General features: G+C 45.2%; 6 protein-coding genes and 1 long non-coding RNA gene across 15 annotated transcripts; 4 read left to right on the forward strand and 3 right to left on the reverse strand.

The window, feature by feature from the left end:
• The first annotated feature begins 117 nt into the window (after window positions 1-117).
• On the forward strand, window positions 118-1,473 carry RpS19a (Ribosomal protein S19a). 5 transcript variants are annotated; one of them, NM_001298409.1, is made up of 3 exons: window positions 118-151; window positions 457-527; window positions 630-1,473. In NM_001298409.1, exons 2-3 carry the CDS (start codon window positions 457-459, stop codon window positions 1,027-1,029), a joined length of 471 nt encoding a protein of 156 aa, NP_001285338.1. In that variant the 5' UTR covers window positions 118-151; the 3' UTR covers window positions 1,030-1,473. The 5 variants fall into 5 exon arrangements, with proteins under 5 accessions (NP_001285338.1, NP_727992.1, NP_523376.1 ...); NM_167526.3 differs by having other exon boundaries at window positions 118-173; window positions 630-1,144; NM_078652.4 differs by having other exon boundaries at window positions 630-1,144.
• A 560-nt stretch (window positions 1,474-2,033) lies between these two features.
• On the reverse strand, window positions 2,034-2,643 carry SNRPG (Small nuclear ribonucleoprotein G). Of its 2 annotated transcripts, none has more exons than NM_132911.3 (3): window positions 2,530-2,643; window positions 2,317-2,464; window positions 2,034-2,254 (listed from the first exon to the last, which is right to left on the reverse strand). In NM_132911.3, exons 1-3 carry the CDS (start codon window positions 2,559-2,561, stop codon window positions 2,204-2,206), a joined length of 231 nt encoding a protein of 76 aa, NP_573139.1. In that variant the 5' UTR covers window positions 2,562-2,643; the 3' UTR covers window positions 2,034-2,203. The 2 variants fall into 2 exon arrangements, with proteins under 2 accessions (NP_573139.1, NP_001138209.1); NM_001144737.2 differs by having other exon boundaries at window positions 2,085-2,254.
• Window positions 2,644-3,191: 548 nt separating this feature from the next.
• mthl1 (methuselah-like 1) lies at window positions 3,192-12,533 on the forward strand. Of its 2 annotated transcripts, none has more exons than NM_001298411.1 (2): window positions 3,192-5,733; window positions 9,993-12,533. In NM_001298411.1, exon 1 carries the CDS (start codon window positions 3,701-3,703, stop codon window positions 5,729-5,731), a length of 2,031 nt encoding a protein of 676 aa, NP_001285340.1. In that variant the 5' UTR covers window positions 3,192-3,700; the 3' UTR covers window positions 5,732-5,733; window positions 9,993-12,533. The 2 variants fall into 2 exon arrangements, with proteins under 2 accessions (NP_001285340.1, NP_573140.1); NM_132912.2 differs by having other exon boundaries at window positions 9,993-11,921.
• lncRNA:CR46147 (long non-coding RNA:CR46147) lies at window positions 8,091-8,391 on the reverse strand. Its single transcript, NR_133532.1, has one exon. It is a non-coding gene; the product is annotated as a long non-coding RNA:CR46147 (long non-coding RNA).
• Window positions 12,534-13,599: 1,066 nt separating the features above from the next.
• CG32573 (uncharacterized protein) lies at window positions 13,600-15,499 on the forward strand. Of its 2 annotated transcripts, NM_167529.2 has the most exons (3): window positions 13,600-13,754; window positions 13,811-14,240; window positions 14,303-15,499. In NM_167529.2, the coding sequence occupies exons 2-3, from the start codon at window positions 14,151-14,153 to the stop codon at window positions 15,389-15,391; spliced, it is 1,179 nt and encodes a 392-aa protein (NP_727997.1). In that variant the 5' UTR covers window positions 13,600-13,754; window positions 13,811-14,150; the 3' UTR covers window positions 15,392-15,499. The 2 variants fall into 2 exon arrangements, with proteins under 2 accessions (NP_727997.1, NP_001162775.1); NM_001169304.1 differs by lacking the exon at window positions 13,600-13,754 and having other exon boundaries at window positions 14,106-14,240.
• CG42512 (uncharacterized protein) lies at window positions 13,600-15,499 on the forward strand. Of its 2 annotated transcripts, NM_001169305.1 has the most exons (3): window positions 13,600-13,754; window positions 13,811-14,240; window positions 14,303-15,499. In NM_001169305.1, the coding sequence occupies exons 1-2, from the start codon at window positions 13,707-13,709 to the stop codon at window positions 14,063-14,065; spliced, it is 303 nt and encodes a 100-aa protein (NP_001162776.1). In that variant the 5' UTR covers window positions 13,600-13,706; the 3' UTR covers window positions 14,066-14,240; window positions 14,303-15,499. The 2 variants fall into 2 exon arrangements, with proteins under 2 accessions (NP_001162776.1, NP_001285341.1); NM_001298412.1 differs by lacking the exon at window positions 14,303-15,499 and having other exon boundaries at window positions 13,811-14,272.
• Window positions 15,444-17,239, reverse strand: Nemp (Nuclear envelope integral membrane protein). Its single transcript, NM_132914.4, has 2 exons — window positions 16,360-17,239; window positions 15,444-16,292 (listed from the first exon to the last, which is right to left on the reverse strand). The coding sequence occupies exons 1-2, from the start codon at window positions 17,089-17,091 to the stop codon at window positions 15,660-15,662; spliced, it is 1,365 nt and encodes a 454-aa protein (NP_573142.1). The 5' UTR covers window positions 17,092-17,239; the 3' UTR covers window positions 15,444-15,659.
• Window positions 17,240-17,484: the final 245 nt, after the last annotated feature.

Genomic DNA, 17,484 nt, shown 5'->3' on the forward strand with positions numbered 1-17,484 from the left:
ACGTGTTAGAGTATCATTAACCGAATCTTCGATAGTTCGCCGCGCCGGCATTCGATTAATCGATACTATTGCTGGTGGCAGGCCCAGCACTATTAACCGCAGCCAACTTCACGCGCCTTGTTCTTTTTTCCGGTTGACTTTAACGAGAAAGGTTGTGCACGAATTCTTTTCAAGTGAATTATCTTTTTTTTTATGTTTTGAATGGGTGAAATTCAATGAAAGAGCCCACGCCAAGTGGCAAATGACACAATGGGCCGGCCGTAAACACGAAAGGACAGCTTTTTTCGGGTTAAAACTTCGGCTGGCAATTTTTTGTTGTGCCCGTGCATGTGTGTGTGCGAGGGAGAGAGAGAGAGAGAAAGAGTGTGTCTGTGAGAGAATCGTGGAAATCGCGACAACGTGTTTTTGGCAGCATTGTAATAGATTCCCCATTTGTTTTTCCCGTTCTGCCCGCAGATGCCAGGCGTCACAGTGAAGGATATTGACCAGCACGCGGTTACCAAGGCGGTCGCCGTCTTCTTGAAGAAGTGAGTACTGAACATCAAGTATATTTCCACCACATAACCTCACAATCCATTTGTTTATCCCCCCCCAAAAAAAAAAAAAAAAACACGAAAAAAACCAAATAGGACTGGCAAGTTGAAGGTGCCCGACCAGATGGACATCGTCAAGACCGCCAAATTCAAGGAGCTGGCGCCCTACGATCCCGACTGGTTCTATGTGCGTTGCGCCTCGATCCTGCGCCATCTGTACCACCGCAGTCCCGCTGGAGTCGGTTCGATCACCAAGATCTACGGCGGACGCAAGCGCAACGGTGTCCACCCCTCGCACTTCTGCCGCGCCGCCGACGGTGCTGCCCGCAAGGCTCTGCAGGCCTTGGAGCACGCCCGTTTGGTCGAGAAGCACCCGGACGGTGGTCGCAAACTGAGCTCCATTGGACAGCGTGATCTGGACCGTATTGCTAACCAGATCGTGTTCAAGCAGCGCGATGCCGCCAAGCAGACCGGGCCCATTGTTATTTCCAAGTAATCACACGGCGCCCCTTCGAATTCTAAAAAACGCATTTTTAGACTTCTATTGTAAGCGCTTTTTGTTTGCACGAGAGAGATGAGAAAATAAAACCAACCACAATTTGTAAAAGTCTACGAAACATGCGTTCTTCGAATGCTAGAAACATTTTTTATGCGGTCTGTAAACAGGGGAATAGAATAGCTCCTCTTGGCAATGTAAAAAAGTGGTAGATTTATCAGGATGCTGCTCATATTAGTAATATGCATGTGCGAAGAACAATGTGGACAACAGCTACATTTGGCGTAATTAACTAGCCAATTTATACTTTTACCGAGCCTTCACATTGTTAATGGCTTTCCTTCTATTGCTAAACTATCAGTATCAGTTTGGTATTCTGCCCTTAGAAGGTGCATAGTTTCATTAACAATCCATGTGCTAAGTGGTTGCTTGCCTTGCAGAAATAAACATTTTATATCTATACACACTGCTCATGTGCGACAGCATAGTTCATTGAAATTTAGTCATGCGGACTTGGTAAGGTTAATCTTTAGATTTAAATCATTCCCTTTTTGGTGAAATGGTGGAGCTGCCTTGCTTCAATATATATTGTGTCTTGTTTTCTATTCCATTTCGACAAATAAAATCTGCGGATAAAGAACTTTCTGATATACTTGAAGTAAACTTCTTGCATTGATTGAAGACTAAAAAGACGTAGCCTTTTATTTTGTCGATCGAACATTGTTATACAAATTCAAAAGGAGATGGCCAAAATCTTTCAACAAGTAAGGCACTAATAGCCGAAAATAAGTTAAATTAACAAAGAAATCAAGAAGCCAAGCATTTGTATAAAATCAAAGGCACAAAAATTGATTTGGAAACCAATTATGTGTAAAGCTATCTGTGTTTGCATTTCTTGGAAAATACATTTGCTAGTCTTGGCGACGTCATTTAAAGTGGCAATCTTCCGACTCAAGTTCCCAATGCAGTAAATCCACAAAGTACGCAATATTATTAAATATTTTCGACTTATTTTCCAAACTGCTCATATAAATTGTCAGTTCAAAAAGGGGTATCTTTGTTATAGAATTTATTCAAGAGTTTGTGTGTTTCTTCTGACTATGAATGTTACGGAGCCTTAAGACTAAGCACTACGGCTAACGATGCTCGACGAGATCGGGTTCCGAGGCGGGTGCTAGACCCTGTCCAGGGCCTCCACCATGACGATGCTGTTGCCGCGGATAACCTGGCCAGGTGGGAAAAACGAGTGAGTCGATAGTTTATGGCAGGGTATGCTGCGCATCTTACCACCATGCCGATGTTGTTCTTCGTGTTGTCCTTGCACTCCTCCACCGTGTCGTCCAGGACCACGTTCATGAAGGGATCGAAGCCTCGCAAAATACCGGTCACCGCGCGTCCGCCGTTCAGTTTCAGCATCATGCGCTTGTCCATGTATCTGCAAGTTGTATTGTTAATTGCATTTATGGAGCGCTATCTTTTTCCCACATGGGTTGCACTTACTTTTTCACCTCTGGGGGATGGGCCTTCGACATTTTGATGGTTTAATTTGCGCAAAATGGGAAAATTAAGTAAAAACGCGGACCGCAAGCTAGAGATGTCACTATTGATTGGAGCTATACTATCGTCTTGGTCACTCTACCAACTGGTCACACTTTCGGGCGGGAAAAATATTTTTCCGCCAAATTCGCTGGCTTTTAAGTGCTCACATAAATGAAATTTTCAAATAGCAAATAACATAGGAATAATCCTTCTAAATCGCAATATAAAAACATATATACAAGGAGTGGTAAATGACAGTATTCTATTAATGGCAAAACGATTTATTTAAACAGACGTCGCATCCGCATAAACGATCTTTCACACTTTTTATTAACGGTTAGTATAAATAAAAAAAAACATTAATCCTTAGTTTATTTAACCAATTTTGTTTGCTGAAATCGATTCTTGAAAGAGAAGCTGACATTTTTTTTATATATGCCTCCCTACTTCAGGCAGTGCGAACATACCGCATCAACGCGACTTGTAGCGGCCGTGTGAAAAGGCTATTTTGTGGTTAGCGCAGATCTGCGCTGCAGTGTGACCCCGGCTACAGGTATTTCGGCATCGCACAGGGTCACACTCGCCCAGGCACCCGTATAAAATCCCCGCCCCCCTGATCGACGATAGTATTTCGAAAAAAACGCGAGGAAAAGTCTGATGCGCGTTAAAATCGGAGCGCAAATCGTGCATATATTTTTTTTTACACACCGCGCGCCGTGTTTACGACTGAAAACGGAGACTGACTGAAAAGCCTTGGCGCACAAGCACGCAATGAAAACGCAACGATAAGAATGTGATATTGTGATAAATACATGATTCGCTGACAACTCTATTTTATATTGGAATGCATTCGAAATCGAACGCAGCGCAGCGTGTGTTGTTTACTTAACGATTTTCGGTGTTTGTTTGCCCAACTTGCGGCGGTGAAATTCAGCATTTTCTGATTTTCCATTTGCCAACGAAAGAGAGGAAAAGTGAAAAGTGCTATTCGACGAAGCGAAACGGAACGCAAAATCAAAAGAAAAACAGCATAGCTAAAGCTATGTGTAGTACATAGCCACATAAATTGCAAATTGAGGCCAAGAGACAAGAGAACCTGAAATCCACACAGATCTTGACGAGTGAGCTAACGATGGACAGGAGTCGGAGTAGCAGAGCTGCCAGCAGCAACCAGTTCATCAGGCCATGTGGCCTACTGACGACCGTCATCCTGCTGCAGACGCTTGTGTCGATGAGTTTGGCCATCGAGGAGATGTCGCCACCACCGGCCGCCCCGCCACGTCCATCGCCGCCGCCCACCGTGAAGCTCAACAAGTGCTGCCATTCGGGCGAGTATCTGAACGATGGCACCTGCATCGCCGGCAGCGAAGCCCTGTGGCTGCCCATGGTGTACTTGGTGCAGCAGCAGCGCTTCTTCGAGCCCCATGGCGCCAGTCCGCGATTCTTGAAGTTCCTGCCCAATACGAGACCCACGTGCCGAAAGGACCAGACGACGGAGATCTTTCGCAGCCGCGGAGCCAATGTGATGCTCTTTCCCAATGGCACGCTCTATGTGCGGGAACGCGCTCTAATGGTCCAGCCGTCGGATTACTGTGTCGACTGGGAGGTGGCCGTCGTTTGCTTGAACGACAGTCAGCCGATCAATGCTCTGGAGGATCCCGATTATGCAGCCAATCCTCTCGTGCAGCAGGAGCCGCCCAAGGCTAGCCTGCGACTGAGCAAGTGCTGCGGCAAGTGGGGCAGCTATAACACGCAGCTCCAGAACTGCGATCTGCAGCCCAACCATCAGGCAGCCGTCGATGGACTGCTGCGATTGTCGCCGCAGCTACCGGAGGGCAGCTATCAGACTAGCTACGGCCTGCCCGACTGTGGCCAACCCGGTGGCTACTCCATTGCCGGTGATTGGCAGGATGCCAAGCTGGATCGGAACACGGCCATGCTCCAGTTGCCGCACAAGAACCTCAGCGCCGGACAATACTGCCTGGAGCACACGCAGCGCGAGGGCGAGGTGAAGATCATAGCCTGCCAGCATTTGTTTAGCTCCGCGGCAGGAGCCGGCATCCACGACGGCTCCATTGGAGGCACCATCGAGCAGGCCAATGGCCAGAATCTGCAGAAGGCCGTCCTGACTGGTGGCATACTTGTGTCCATTGTCTTCCTGTCCGCCACTTTGGTGGCCGGCTTCCTGCTGCCCGCTGTGCATCATGCGCTTCATTGGCGCTGCCAAATCTGCTATGTCACCTGCTTGCTATTCGGCAAAATACTGCTGGCCATCGAGGAGCTGAGCTCCAGCCTGCAGCCGGGCAGTGCCGCCTGCCATACGCTTGCTATCACCATGCAGTTCTTCTTTCTGGCCGCCTTCTTTTGGCTGAACACCATGTGCTTCAACATCTGGTGGACGTTCCGGGACTTTCGGCCCAGTTCGTTGGAACGCAATCAGGAGGCACTGCGTCGCTATCTGTACTCCCTGTACGCTTGGGGCGGTCCTCTGCTTATCACCTTCGTGGCCGCCTGCGTGGACCAGCTGCCGGAGACGACGCTACTGCGTCCGGGATTCGGACAGCTCTACTGCTGGTTCGACAATCGCAATCTCTCGATCTTCGCCTACTTCTACGGACCCATTGGCCTGCTGCTGTGCGCCAATATAGCGCTCTTCGTGTCCACCACCCATCAGTTGACGTGCGGCCTGTGGAAACGGGACGATGTCAAGTCCTCATCGGAGAAGTCCGCCCTGGGACGCGTCTGCCTGAAGCTAGTCGTCGTTATGGGTGTCACCTGGATAGCGGACATTCTGTCCTGGCTAGTGGGTGGACCGCATGGCGTATGGTTCTTCACCGACCTGATCAACGCCCTGCAAGGCGTCTTCATCTTCATCGTGGTGGGCTGCCAGCCGCAGGTGTGGACCGCCTGCCGCAGGATCTTCTGTCCGCGATTGCGTCATGACATCACCAATACGACCAACGGTGTCCAGCATTCGAGCAGCTCGCAGGGTTTGCCCTCGATGGCCGGCGGCACGGAGATTACACAGAACACCACCACCACCACCACGACAACCAACACGACCGCCACTCACATGCCCAGCAATCCGGCGGAGGATGAGGTACCGGAGAAGGCTCCCATTGCCCCCGTCGCACCCATCGTCAAAATGGAGACCATTTGCTAAACGTAAGTTGAACACCCGATAGCCAATGAAGTGTGCTTGTAAAGAGATAGCTCTGTTTGCCAGCGCGCAAACAAAGCGCCTGCTGTTCCCACTCCCAGCGCAGTTTGCCAAGTGGCTTACAAAACGCGGCTTTAAGCACACACACACACACACACACACTTGCTGATAGACTTATCGGCCTTAATGGGCTTTAGGGCCCAGCCGGGAATGCAAAGTATCTCAATGAGCTGGCTGGCTGGCTGGCTGGCTGTTTGCTCGCCGGTTACGCCATGCATCGCAGCAGTTTCGATCCTATAAAGCGCACGTATGTACAGGTGGGGCCACTTCAATATCACTAAGCAGCTTTAGCTTCAATAGACTTCAATCGGTGGAAGGTTTGGTATTTGGACCCAAGAACCTAAGTTTCTTATTAAGTTTTAGTCTTTCAAAAATAGCGTGCTAAATAGAGGGTCTTAAATTAACTCGAAAATGATTTAGAATCCGTGTAAATTGAATTGACACATTAGCTGAATTTTCCGGTATATAACCAAAAATGTCCGGACGATATATGTGTCGTAGAAGATAGTGTGATAATTGCGCTGTCTGTGGATTTAACCCAAATACCAATGAGGTATTCACAAAATGTGAAAACAAATAGGAAACCCCGAATTTGTCATGCGCCGACAACTTTCGAGAACCAACCACCACCATATGAAGATAAAAAACAAAAGAAACTAGTTTGGTTTTCTATGGGGGAAAACGATACGAACTTTTCAATTCAAAACCTTTGGAGTTTCAACGGTCAATGGCCATGTTGGAAAATACCCTTCTCTATAGGACACTATTCATCTCACACCCCCCATGTGGACTATACGCTATCCAGATGAAATTTAAGGGTTCGAGATTTCCTGACAACTTGCGGCTACCTGGAGCGTTTTTCCAACCAGGCGCCGGTTGAAAAAGTCTAGCACGTTTTCGTTTCGTTTTATGGTTTTATAGGGGGAAATTTACGTATTTACGTAGGATAAGAAGATCGTCCTGCGATGGTCAAATAGTGACCATATTCTTCATTTGCATGACCGAAATTGTTTAACAACATGCGCCAAGTTTACGATTTCGCGTGCACCACTTGAGTTCGAGTATGGTCATAAAGATGAAAATGTTGCCGCTGTGTGCCGTTATGTTTTTCATCGGAAAACTCTGACGCCGGGCCGGGCGAATTCGATTTTTGAATTTCCTGTCGATTTCCACATTTCCACATGGCCATAAAGTAATCAGCGCAACCCTTGACACACACGCAAGCGAAGATAATGGAAATCGTTGCTGGCATCCGTATCGGTTGGATTCAAAAAATGTGTGTTGCCGAATCCGTAAGGGAAAATCGAGTTTAAATTGGACTCACCGGCGACGATGGCGATGGTGATGGTGATAAGCACACAACACACCATCGTCTTGTTTGGATTTCGGCCCATTTACTTATTTACTTGTTACTTTGTTAGTTTGTTAGTTTGTTAGTTTGGTCGCCTCGAGTGGTTTTGACACATCTCCCAAATGATCCAATGGCAAACATGCGGACAGGTCTCGAACTCGGCACAATCTACAATTATCTAAAAAGAAACCTCTGTGCGGCGATCATAAAGTTTTGAAAAACAATAATTCCATTTTCGGGCACTAAAAAAAAAACAGGGCAACTTGAAATCTAGCATTAAACTGGTGGCTTAATGTTCCAATGAAAAGATAAGGATTTAACAATAAAAAAAAACTTTTTTTTTGTATGCACTGCATGTTGATAGCAACATTAATGAAAGAAACTAATCAATGAAGTTTCTGTTTCTCTATATTAACAACAAATGCTGCTTTGTTTAGGCCATGTTTTTGTTATTAGAGCCCAAGAAACATTGGTTTGCATTGCACAAAGGCGTATGGAAAATGTGTAATTACTTCAGTTTGTAACATTTTCGAATATGACAGCTGCTGGTGGCAGTTAATTCTTTGCCCTCGCGTTTTATTGTTTGTTACTTTTTACTTTTATTTTTTATTTTTTTTTTTGGGCCCTGATCGCGTCATACTTTTTGGGATGCGTGTCTGTCCGGGTGAACAGATGTGCTGTCTGTCTGCCATTCGCTTGTGTGTAGGTCCGTGTTGGAATCAGAGGTTTTGCCCAAACGAAAGAGAAAACAAAACAAACAGTGGGTTTTTGGCCCATGGGCCCATTCGATGAGATTGCGCAACCGAGTTAAATGGCCTGGCCCCTGAAAAGCTGAAAACCGAAAACAGAAACATGAAATCTGAAATCTGAAATTGTGGAAATCTGAAATTGTGGCTGGCACACGCAACACTCGTAATCAGACTAAAAAAAAAAGGGGCAGTCAGTCGGCTTAAAACTGTGACCTGCATGCATTTGCCAACTGCAGACTGCAAACTGCAAACTGCAACTTCGAAGGCAACCCGAAATGCATCTGCAACTGCAACTGCAGCTGCCGTGCCATTTGTGTTCATCTACATAATCCCAGAGCAGCGTGTCCACGTCACGCTCATCACAACGCGACGGTGCAAAAATGCAGCGAAATTGGATGCGTTGCTCGTTTGTCAACTGAAATGGTCCAGATGCACAATGCAAGGGAGGGAAGATGCGGCAGAAATGCGCCGGAATCGATGCAGTAATGCGTTTCAAGCTATCATTATGGGATCACATGGGGTCACATCAGTGCGAAAATGCTAATGCTATATGGGCTAAAACCAGTTGGGAATTAGAGCGCCGTACAAGCTGTAAGCTAAGCTGATATGCAATACCGCTTATTAAAGAGCATTTAAACTATTTGACTTGAAAATATGACTAACAAATTGAGCAGGGAAAATGCTTTTCCTTCGGAAAAAATGATTGTGTGCCAAAAACTAAAAACGAAAGTTTCCCTACTATTACTTTTGGCATCGCCCAAAAAACACTTTCTTTCATTAGCCATTTCACTGATTATCTTTTTTGGTAACCAAGCGGAGTAATCATCATAAGCACACAGCGTTAAACTATTCAGCTATTTCCAGCTTGTTGAGATAACTAAAAGCTCGGACACGCTTGAGTTCCACTTTTTTTTTTTTTTTTTTATCTCCATCAACATTTAATAATTAAGTGATTTCGCTTATTGTTCTAGTATTTATTAGCGCATTACCTAATTGTTTGACACGACGAAACATGAAATGATTACTAATTTCATCATAGAATGCCAGTGACCCATGCTCGTTGGCATTTCGATTATAATAATATTCGCAGTTGCATAAATATAGATTGTTTCCGAACGTGACCTGTACTTCCTAGTGCAACTGAATCTTTTGCGTTTCTGGGTCAGCTTTTATCTGCCTAGTTCGCTGACATTTCAAAAGTTTGCAACACTTGGCAGCTTGGCAGCGTAATGAATTCCTTCCTGTTGACTCCGCCACGCAAATTGGCACAAATTTCGCAATAAGAATACTTAATGTCCAACTCCAGACGCAATCGCAGCGGCACACGCACACATGCTCTGCGTTAATTTGAGTTTAGCGGCAATTTTTAATTTGAACGTTCTGCAGTTTTTCAACTTATAATTGCACTCTGGCCCATTTACATTTTACGCAGGGCATTATTATTATTTCTTTTTTTTTTTTTAATTTTTGCCTGCTGAGTCGGTCGACATCGGATTCCTCGTTGGAGGCCGAAGGAAGCGAAGTAGGGGGCATTGTTGTCATGCATCCACAGTTGCGGTTAATGCAATAGCTCTGAGATGGATAATAATTACCTCGGTCCTTGAATGGTGCGAAAATATCTTGGCAGTTCCTATAAAAGCATAGCATTGCGTTTGGTACATGAATTTCATTGGCAAATAATAAGTATTTCATCTGGCAGCAGTTCACACCTCAAATCATATCGCGCAAATGCCACCTTTTCGCAAGAATTTGAAATCAAAATAAATCTCAGAATTCCTGATTACGCGATGCCTGGAAATCTAAACAGATCATGAGTAAGCCGCAAATGTTTCAGCTAAGAAAAATGAAAAGAACAAAGTTTCCGCTAAGGGTAGTTGGAAAAGTAGTCAAATTGGTTTACTGATCAATATTACTTTTAGATCTCTCTGTTGTTTTATTTATTTAGCAGTGTAAACTAAGACTGCAAGTCCATGAACTATAGCCATTTTCAACACTGCTTCTAAGTACTAATGTCTTGAGTGCACTGTACCCACATGCGCACGCATATCATATGAAAATTTGTACTTATTTGTGCCCCTTTTCTTTCTTATTTTTTTTTTTGCAGACAACTGAGACGACGAGCGACAATGCGAAAGTCAGGCCCGGATACAAAAGTCCAGACCTCGAGCGAGCGAAATAATGGCAATGGGCAGCTCAGAAATAAGAAAGAAAGAATGGAAAAAACACGAAAAAAAAACGCTGCCAAAGCTGGAGTTTCGAGACGAGCGCGGCACACACTTGCGCAATCGCAGCAACAAAACCAAGCTGACCAGCTAATTGTGCGAGTGTACGAGCGAATGAGTGTGTGTGTGGTTGTGTGTGTGTGCAAGCGACTTGCGCGTGATTTTGAAATCGGCCAACAACCGCTGGGGAACAAAACGTACTCAGTATGCCAGTATTCAACTTCAATTTAAGCCAGCGCACAAAAGAAACGTATTATTTTATTCATCATCATCATCATAATCGCATAGCATCGCATCGCATCGCATCGCATCGTATCGCAGAATAACGGTAAAGCAGTTCGGGTCACATTAACACGTTCTAATTGGACACTCCGGTCAGTGTTGCGAAATGGAATGTGCAGCATAACGAAACAGGAATTCAGCCTAGACAAAACAAAGCAGCGCTATTGTGGCTCTTTCTTTCTTTTAAGCACTTTTAGCCAACAGAAATAAAAACACGAGGGCTTTATGTGTGTGCATCTGGCTGTATGTATGTGTGTGGCAACCACAAGGAATTTTCTGTTGAGGCACTTTTGTTGTTTAGTTTAGATCGCGTTGCTCTGGTTTTTTTTTTTTTACTCAAATCTCAAGTGTGAGAAAAACAGCAGGCGCACCACACACAAACACACACACACATGCATGCACATATCGGATGTTTAACATTTAAATTAGCTGCTTCTGATTGGCATTTTCGTATGACACTGCTTGCATTCAGTTCTTTATGTGTGGGTGTGTGTGTGTGTGTGCCTTTGACGTTTTTATTGCCTAATCACTTTTTTTTATTTGCACTTTACTACGAGAATACTGGACGAAAACCGCTGACTGGAACTATTTTTATGTTTGCCCCATAATGTTTTTCAACCGAAAAATTGTATATTTTTTTTTTACGTCTAGTGTAAACAATTGAAATTTATTTACTTCAGGGCATAAACAAAATCGTTATACACACACATTGATAGGCGGAAACAATCAAATTGATCATCGAAAGTTCAACGATACGCAGCGATCAAGGTTAAATGGTTCAAAATGAAAGCGCGCTAAAATAAAAAAAAAAGGATAAAACGGTGCGCGCGCGCACACACACACACACACGCATGTGCATTTGTCAATGCAAGCAGTGCAGTTGTCCTGCATCCTGTTTAGAAACTCCAAGTTTGAGATGTATTCCCCCTCCCAATTACAAACGTATTTTTATGTATTTTAGCTCTTGAAAACGCAGAAACTACAATGCAGTACAATTATTATTTCTCATAAGATTTATTTAATTTTTTTTTTTGTAATTAACTAATATTAATTTATTGCTCAAGTTACGATGGCACGTTCAACGTGCTTGAGTGACAATTGTATTATGTAGTAGAACTTCCAAAGTGTTCAGGCCAAAAGTAATTCTCCCCGAACTAAAGAGCGATCATACTGAGAATGAGTGATTACATTTATATATATATATATATATATGATTGACTAACATATATGTATATATATATTTATTTACATATGTGTACATATTACTGCGTATTTTCTATGTAGCTTATTTAGTTATCTTGATCTAAGCAACGAATCGAATATGAAATTATCGAATGACTGAGACAAAGGCAGCGAATACTTTATACCAACATAGATTTTACATTTTGATACTAACTAACTATTAACTATTGACTATTGTATATAAACGTATTTTGTACACACCATATTGGCTAAGCAATTGATATAAAAAATATATATATATATGTACATTTAAATGAAAATGTGCATAAACAACGATTGTTAACTCGAACTCCACAACGAATAGCCACTAAGTCTTAGTCCTTATACACACCAGATAGCAGATATTAATATTAACTAAATCTAAATCTTTAAAACTAAATCACTAAAACAATCGAACAAGTCTGCAAGGCAAAATGCCCACTAAGTCAGCTGCTCCACGCCCTCAAAAGCCAATTTCGAACGATTTCCAACGAGAGGAAGAGTATTTTAACGTTAATTATCATATAATGTATGGCATTCGTAAGGAGGAATATATCAATAAATCGCTTTTGGAGGCCTCCCTCCGCATGCCCCTCCATCCGACGCCTCTGTTTGCTATTAATTTATGGCGTCGAGCGGGAACATTTTATAGATAAACATGCGGAACAAAATTGTCTGAAATGGCAATTAAATGAAACCGAAACTGAAACTTGGCATTAATGTGCAGCAATGTACATGCATAGATATATAGGATAGATATACACAAGATACCCCGATATTCACAAACAATACACCCGCAATAGTATACACAATAAACACGAATAACGATGTCAGCAAATGGGTATTGCCATTGAGCAAACTACTACTAAACTATTTATATTTACATAGCGTACAATAAAGCTTTTTGGCAAATATCAATGAAAACGAACAAACCAAACAAAGAACCCGGCTAATAGCGAATGTCTTTCAATTGGTGGCCGACTCATTAGGGTTGCTCCTGCGGATTGGCATTGTTGTAATGGTGACCCACTTCAGGCTGCGATGACTCCCCAAGTGGATTAAACCTTTGTCGTCGTGGAACTGAAATCACAATCTTCTATCGCCACCTCCAGCAGTTTGTCCACTTATCCCCTTTTGTATGCAAATTAGCCACTGGCACAGTGGGTCTCACATGTGCATTTGCTGGTTATAATTGATACTTCAGGATGTGGATTTGCTTAACTGCAAGAATGCATGATTATAGTCGATTTGAAGTATTCTGCCTTCTTGTCACGTCTTTGGTGCTAATAATTAGTATGAAAACTAATTTTAATTTGGATTCCACGTTGCTCAGGTGTGGCTTATATTTACAGTTTGTGGTGCAATCGACCTTTAAGAGGGAGAAAAACCAGTTAAACATTTCAAATACGCCGGCGTATTCCATTCAATAACACCGTCATCACGTCTGCAAATAGCAAAATAAATAAACGAAGTGTGATGCGAGAAAATCGCTGAGCTTGCATATTGGCTATGTTACTGACCCAATATTGTGATTAAGTCGATTTGCCTACGGAATGAATCAGCACGGGAAAGTTTTTCATTTCGAAACTGAAATTCAAGATAAAATTAACCTTTTAAAAAAGGCGCAGTTAAAGTAATGTTTTTTAGATTATAGTGCTGAAATCTTAGATTTTTTGATTTGATATGTAATTGGTACAAAATGCAGCATATAAAGCTTTTAAAATAAAATGGGTATTTCTTTTATTTAATATTCGATTTAAAAATGGATGATAGATGTAGAATTTCAATTTAGAAATTCAAATATACCGCCGAAAGTGTTGTAAAGTTTCACATTACATGGCCACATCTATTGGTCTCACCAACCGTATCGCTTCGCAAATGCATTCTGTTGAATATCGTTACGGTCATACTACGGTTACGGTATTGAATGCTAAACTATCGATTCCCGATAGCTATGGAATAATGTTTGGTTTTGACATATACCGCCTCGTGTTATCGAAAGTTGTGTTGAAATTTCAGAAGTCATATTAAATTTGTTTAAATACGCCGATGGGGACCGTTTTATTATGGAGAACAAAAATGATATAAAAGAAATGGACCTGGGCCTATCTCGAGCAGATATGTTGGAACAGCTCGAAAAAGTGATTTGTTTATTTGAATTAAGACTTGGCTTAAATATTTTAAAAAACAATTTCAGAGGCGAATATTTCTGGGCGATGGCAAGGATATGCCGCTGGATCGTCTGGAGGATATCTACCGCAATTACATAGTTCCCAAGCCAAAAAGAGAGCGCAAGCCGCGCAATCCAAGTCCCGATCCCAATTTCAATCCCATTGAAATAGAGCAGCTAGCGGAGCGCATCAAGTCGGTTGTCATAGTGGGACAGAAACGAGCGCATGCAGAGAATAAGAGCGACGACCAGGCCAAGCAAATCAAGATGGACCTGGACTGACCTCATGCCGTTTGGCGATAGCCAATAATGGCTTTCCAATCACACTCTCAGCTTGACCAGTTAGCAAACACAAGCGGCCAGCAAGATGATCCAGCTGCTCCAGTTGCTTCTATGTACTATTCCACTCGTTGTGGGCGAGGTTCTGCCCCTGCAACTCGATTTGGACAACAGTCAAGTGTGATAGATCACCGAGTTACACTCAAATATAAAACAAATAACACACGGTTTATATCTTAGATTACCATACGGCGAAGTGCCAGTCGCGATGACAAATTGCAGGTATTCCACAGCATCTGGGGCGCCATTCGCTCCGACTTCGCCACCGATACGGACAAGGTGAAGGGCCTGTACAGTCAGCTGGGCGGATATATTCGCGACGATGTGCAGTGCAGTAGCGGCTCCACGGGTCGATCTGCCTGCGAGCTGCAGCAGGAGGTGCGACGCCACCTGCGGACCCTCATGGCCCAGCGGCTGGCCAATCTGTTGAACGCCGAGGAGAGCATTCAGACATACGGTATGTACATAGCGGCCAGTGTGGAGCCCGCCCTGGTCAGGGACATTCTGGTGCACGCCATCGAGGACGTGTACTTCCATCGACCGCTGGAGAAGCTGGTGCAGCAGCTGGAGCAACTGTACGCGGATCGCGACGAGGTCAGCTTTCGCACGATGATCGAGGCGCAATTGGCGCTCTTCTGGCGCTATCAGGCCATGCAGGACAGCAGCGAGGCGTACCTGTTCAACGTCGCGCACATGGTCAGCAAGATCCGGAGCCATCACATGTACGCCAGCGTCGATGCGGATCTCCAGAAGCGAGTGGAGGCACTGAGCCAACGTCTGCCGCCCGTTCTAGACTTGCTCTTCGATCCGCAGGGATTCTGCCTGCTGAGTCGCTCCGATCGCGAGTACATCTACACGACCATAACGGACGAGTGGAACTACGGTCTGAATGGGCGGCAGATGTTCTCCTGGCGCGAGAAGAACTTCACCGATACCGCGGGCCTGACACGCGCCTTCGTCCAGGAGCAGCACTCCACGCCGCTCTTCACGCTGCGTAGCGAGCTCTTCAAGTGGTACTACTTCGTCGATCCCAGCCAGGGCAATCGCTTGGCCGCCCTGCGCTCCGGCAGTCCCAGCTCCTCGACCAGCACCTGGACCATCGCCTACGCGGGCGACGCACTCATCTTCCGGCAGCGCGAACTCACGCTCTGTGCTGCCGAAAAGTTCGACGACGATCGTCGTCTGGTGAAGATGCTGCCCGGCCAGATGCACACGCCGCCATCGGAGGCTTGCCAGTGGCTACCGATCGCCTGTGCTCCGCCAAAATGAGCGGGATGGCTGTACCCTGGAATGTTTGCAACAAATAAACTTATGCATTAGTGTATAAGTGTTTTTATTCCTAGCCAGTCATGAATAATTAAATATATAATTTGTATTAATATGTGTGTTTCCGTTCAGTCTGCAAGTGATTATACAAATATTAGAAAGGGTAACCAAACAAACAAATTTTACAGAACGGTACAGCATAGAACGTGGTGGTCAATGGTTTCAATTAAGCCTAATCAGTGGTTCCCCTTGTGGTTGAGCTGTTCGTCCGTTATTGTACTACTTGCCGAAGGTCCACCTCCTGCTCGAAGAACTCCTCCTCCTCGCTGTCATCGGACTCCGACTCCGGCTCCGGCTCCGAGTTGCGGGCGGCCTGTTGATAGCGGAACTGCGAGTTGGGCAGCGGCAGTAACTCCGCTGGTTTATCCTCCTCAGGTTCCTCCACTGATTCCTCCTCGGGCGCCGCATCCATGGACTCCTCGATGGTGCGCGAGTGGTCCTCGATCTCTTCGTCGTCCAGATGCGGTGCTCCATTGGCGAACGAGGCGAAGCGCAAAGGATCACGCAGTTTGCCCATCACCGCCCACTGCTTGCACTCCGGACTGTTGACGTACTTGCGCAGGTCCGCCAGCGATTTCGAGGTCTCCACGGCCGTCTGCTGTTCGTACTCCTCCTGGGTGAGCATGCGCCTCTTTAGCGGAAAACGGCGGCGATACATGAACTTGATCTGGTTCGTCCACGAAATGGGGAAGTAGTGGGCCACAAAGACCAGCACCATGATGAAGATCACGGCGCTGGTGTGCCAGCTGCTGAAGTAAGCCATAACGGCGCCAATGGCCTGCAGCACCCACATGACGATGGTTTGCGATCGAGGATTCTTGGGCGGACCAATGCGATAGCAGATCTGTAGAATAATCGAGGCAATTAGCTGGGGTTATCTAATCAAAAGGGAATATCAAGTGACTACGCACCAGGAACGAGATCAGTCCGGTGATCACCAGATAGCCCAGCACATGGTCGCGGTAGGTGATCAGAATCAAACGCAGATTGTCCGCCAGCTGTTTGATCACATAGAAGCCAATGGTCCAGCCGCCAATTAGGACGCCATACATCATGGTACGTCGCGGAAAGAGTTTGGCGGCCAAATAGATGACCACCAGCAGGGAGGCGCATATGCCGATGACAATGCCGACCAGATAGTAGAACACACTGTTCTTTGCTAGCCGCCGGGCGCTGAAGAGGATCAGTATGCCGACGGCGAACTGTGCGAGACGCCACAGATCCAGCGGAATGCTATTCAGAATGACGGTGTACGCCTGGCGGGAGGAAATCCCGATGCACTGCTGCTCGAAGGGCGAGAGCTGCAGCAGCTGGCGCTTCTGCGCGAACAGGGTGATGCTGAACAGCGATTGCTTGTCCTTGTAGTGCTGCAACACCTCCTCCGGCGTCTTCCCACCGTACTGGGAATAATCATCGCTCCCGATGGCCAGGACGAACTCCACAGTCTCGAAGAGACTTGACACCGTCAGCCGTTTACCCGGATAGCAGAACGTGCGCAGAGTCTGCAGTCCCAAGATGTTCTCCGACAAATTGATGTATGTGCCCGGCGTCAGGTAGGCGACGTCCGAGGAAGCCGTATTGCCAGGAATACCCGATGTGAAATATCCAGCCACGGTTAGCATCAGTAGTCCAGCCGAATGCATTATGAACGGTTGCAATGGCGTTAATCTTATCAATCAGTGCGCTTTCAGTCTGTTGCTCTCGCAGGACGTTCGCTTGTTAAATGCTGACTTGCTTATGCTTGATGTTTTGATGTTTACTTTACTTTAAGGAATCGAATGAAAAAGCAACGCCGCTTTGGTTTATGTCCTCACTCACGACGGGACGGGCAGTATATCGTAACGTAAGAAAAATGTATCGATAGGTGTGTGTGTGACTACACTGTTGTGATTTCAAATTTGTGACTAACCATTTAATTGTGGATTATTTATTTCCTTTGGAATACTTTGCAGAACACCCCATTTAAACATGTTTGCTAATATTATTACAAATATCTTATCTTATTCATAACAATAAATGAATATATAACGTTCTTG

Source organism: Drosophila melanogaster, chromosome X, assembly GCF_000001215.4.
Source record: "Drosophila melanogaster chromosome X".
Classification (NCBI taxonomy): Eukaryota; Metazoa; Arthropoda; class Insecta; order Diptera; family Drosophilidae; genus Drosophila; species Drosophila melanogaster.

What these genes read in the sequence shown, in the direction of transcription:
- SNRPG (NM_132911.3), bottom strand. Translation starts at nt 2,561, where the DNA reads ATGTCGAAGGCCCATCCCCCAGAGGTGAAAAA. An exon ending in CATCCCCCAGAGGTGAAAAA is followed by an intron (nt 2,465 to 2,529) that starts GTAAGTGCAACC and finishes TACAACTTGCAG; the next exon opens with ATACATGGACAAGCGCATGA. An exon ending in AGAACAACATCGGCATGGTG is followed by an intron (nt 2,255 to 2,316) that starts GTAAGATGCGCA and finishes CCACCTGGCCAG; the next exon opens with GTTATCCGCGGCAACAGCAT.
- mthl1 (NM_001298411.1), top strand. Translation starts at nt 3,701, where the DNA reads ATGGACAGGAGTCGGAGTAGCAGAGCTGCCAGCAGCAACCAGTTCATC.
- RpS19a (NM_001298409.1), top strand. Translation starts at nt 457, where the DNA reads ATGCCAGGCGTCACAGTGAAGGATATTGACCAGCACGCGGTTACCAAG. An exon ending in GTCGCCGTCTTCTTGAAGAA is followed by an intron (nt 528 to 629) that starts GTGAGTACTGAA and finishes AAAACCAAATAG; the next exon opens with GACTGGCAAGTTGAAGGTGC.
- Nemp (NM_132914.4), bottom strand. Translation starts at nt 17,091, where the DNA reads ATGCATTCGGCTGGACTACTGATGCTAACCGTGGCTGGATATTTCACA. An exon ending in CCGGACTGATCTCGTTCCTG is followed by an intron (nt 16,293 to 16,359) that starts GTGCGTAGTCAC and finishes ATTATTCTACAG; the next exon opens with ATCTGCTATCGCATTGGTCC.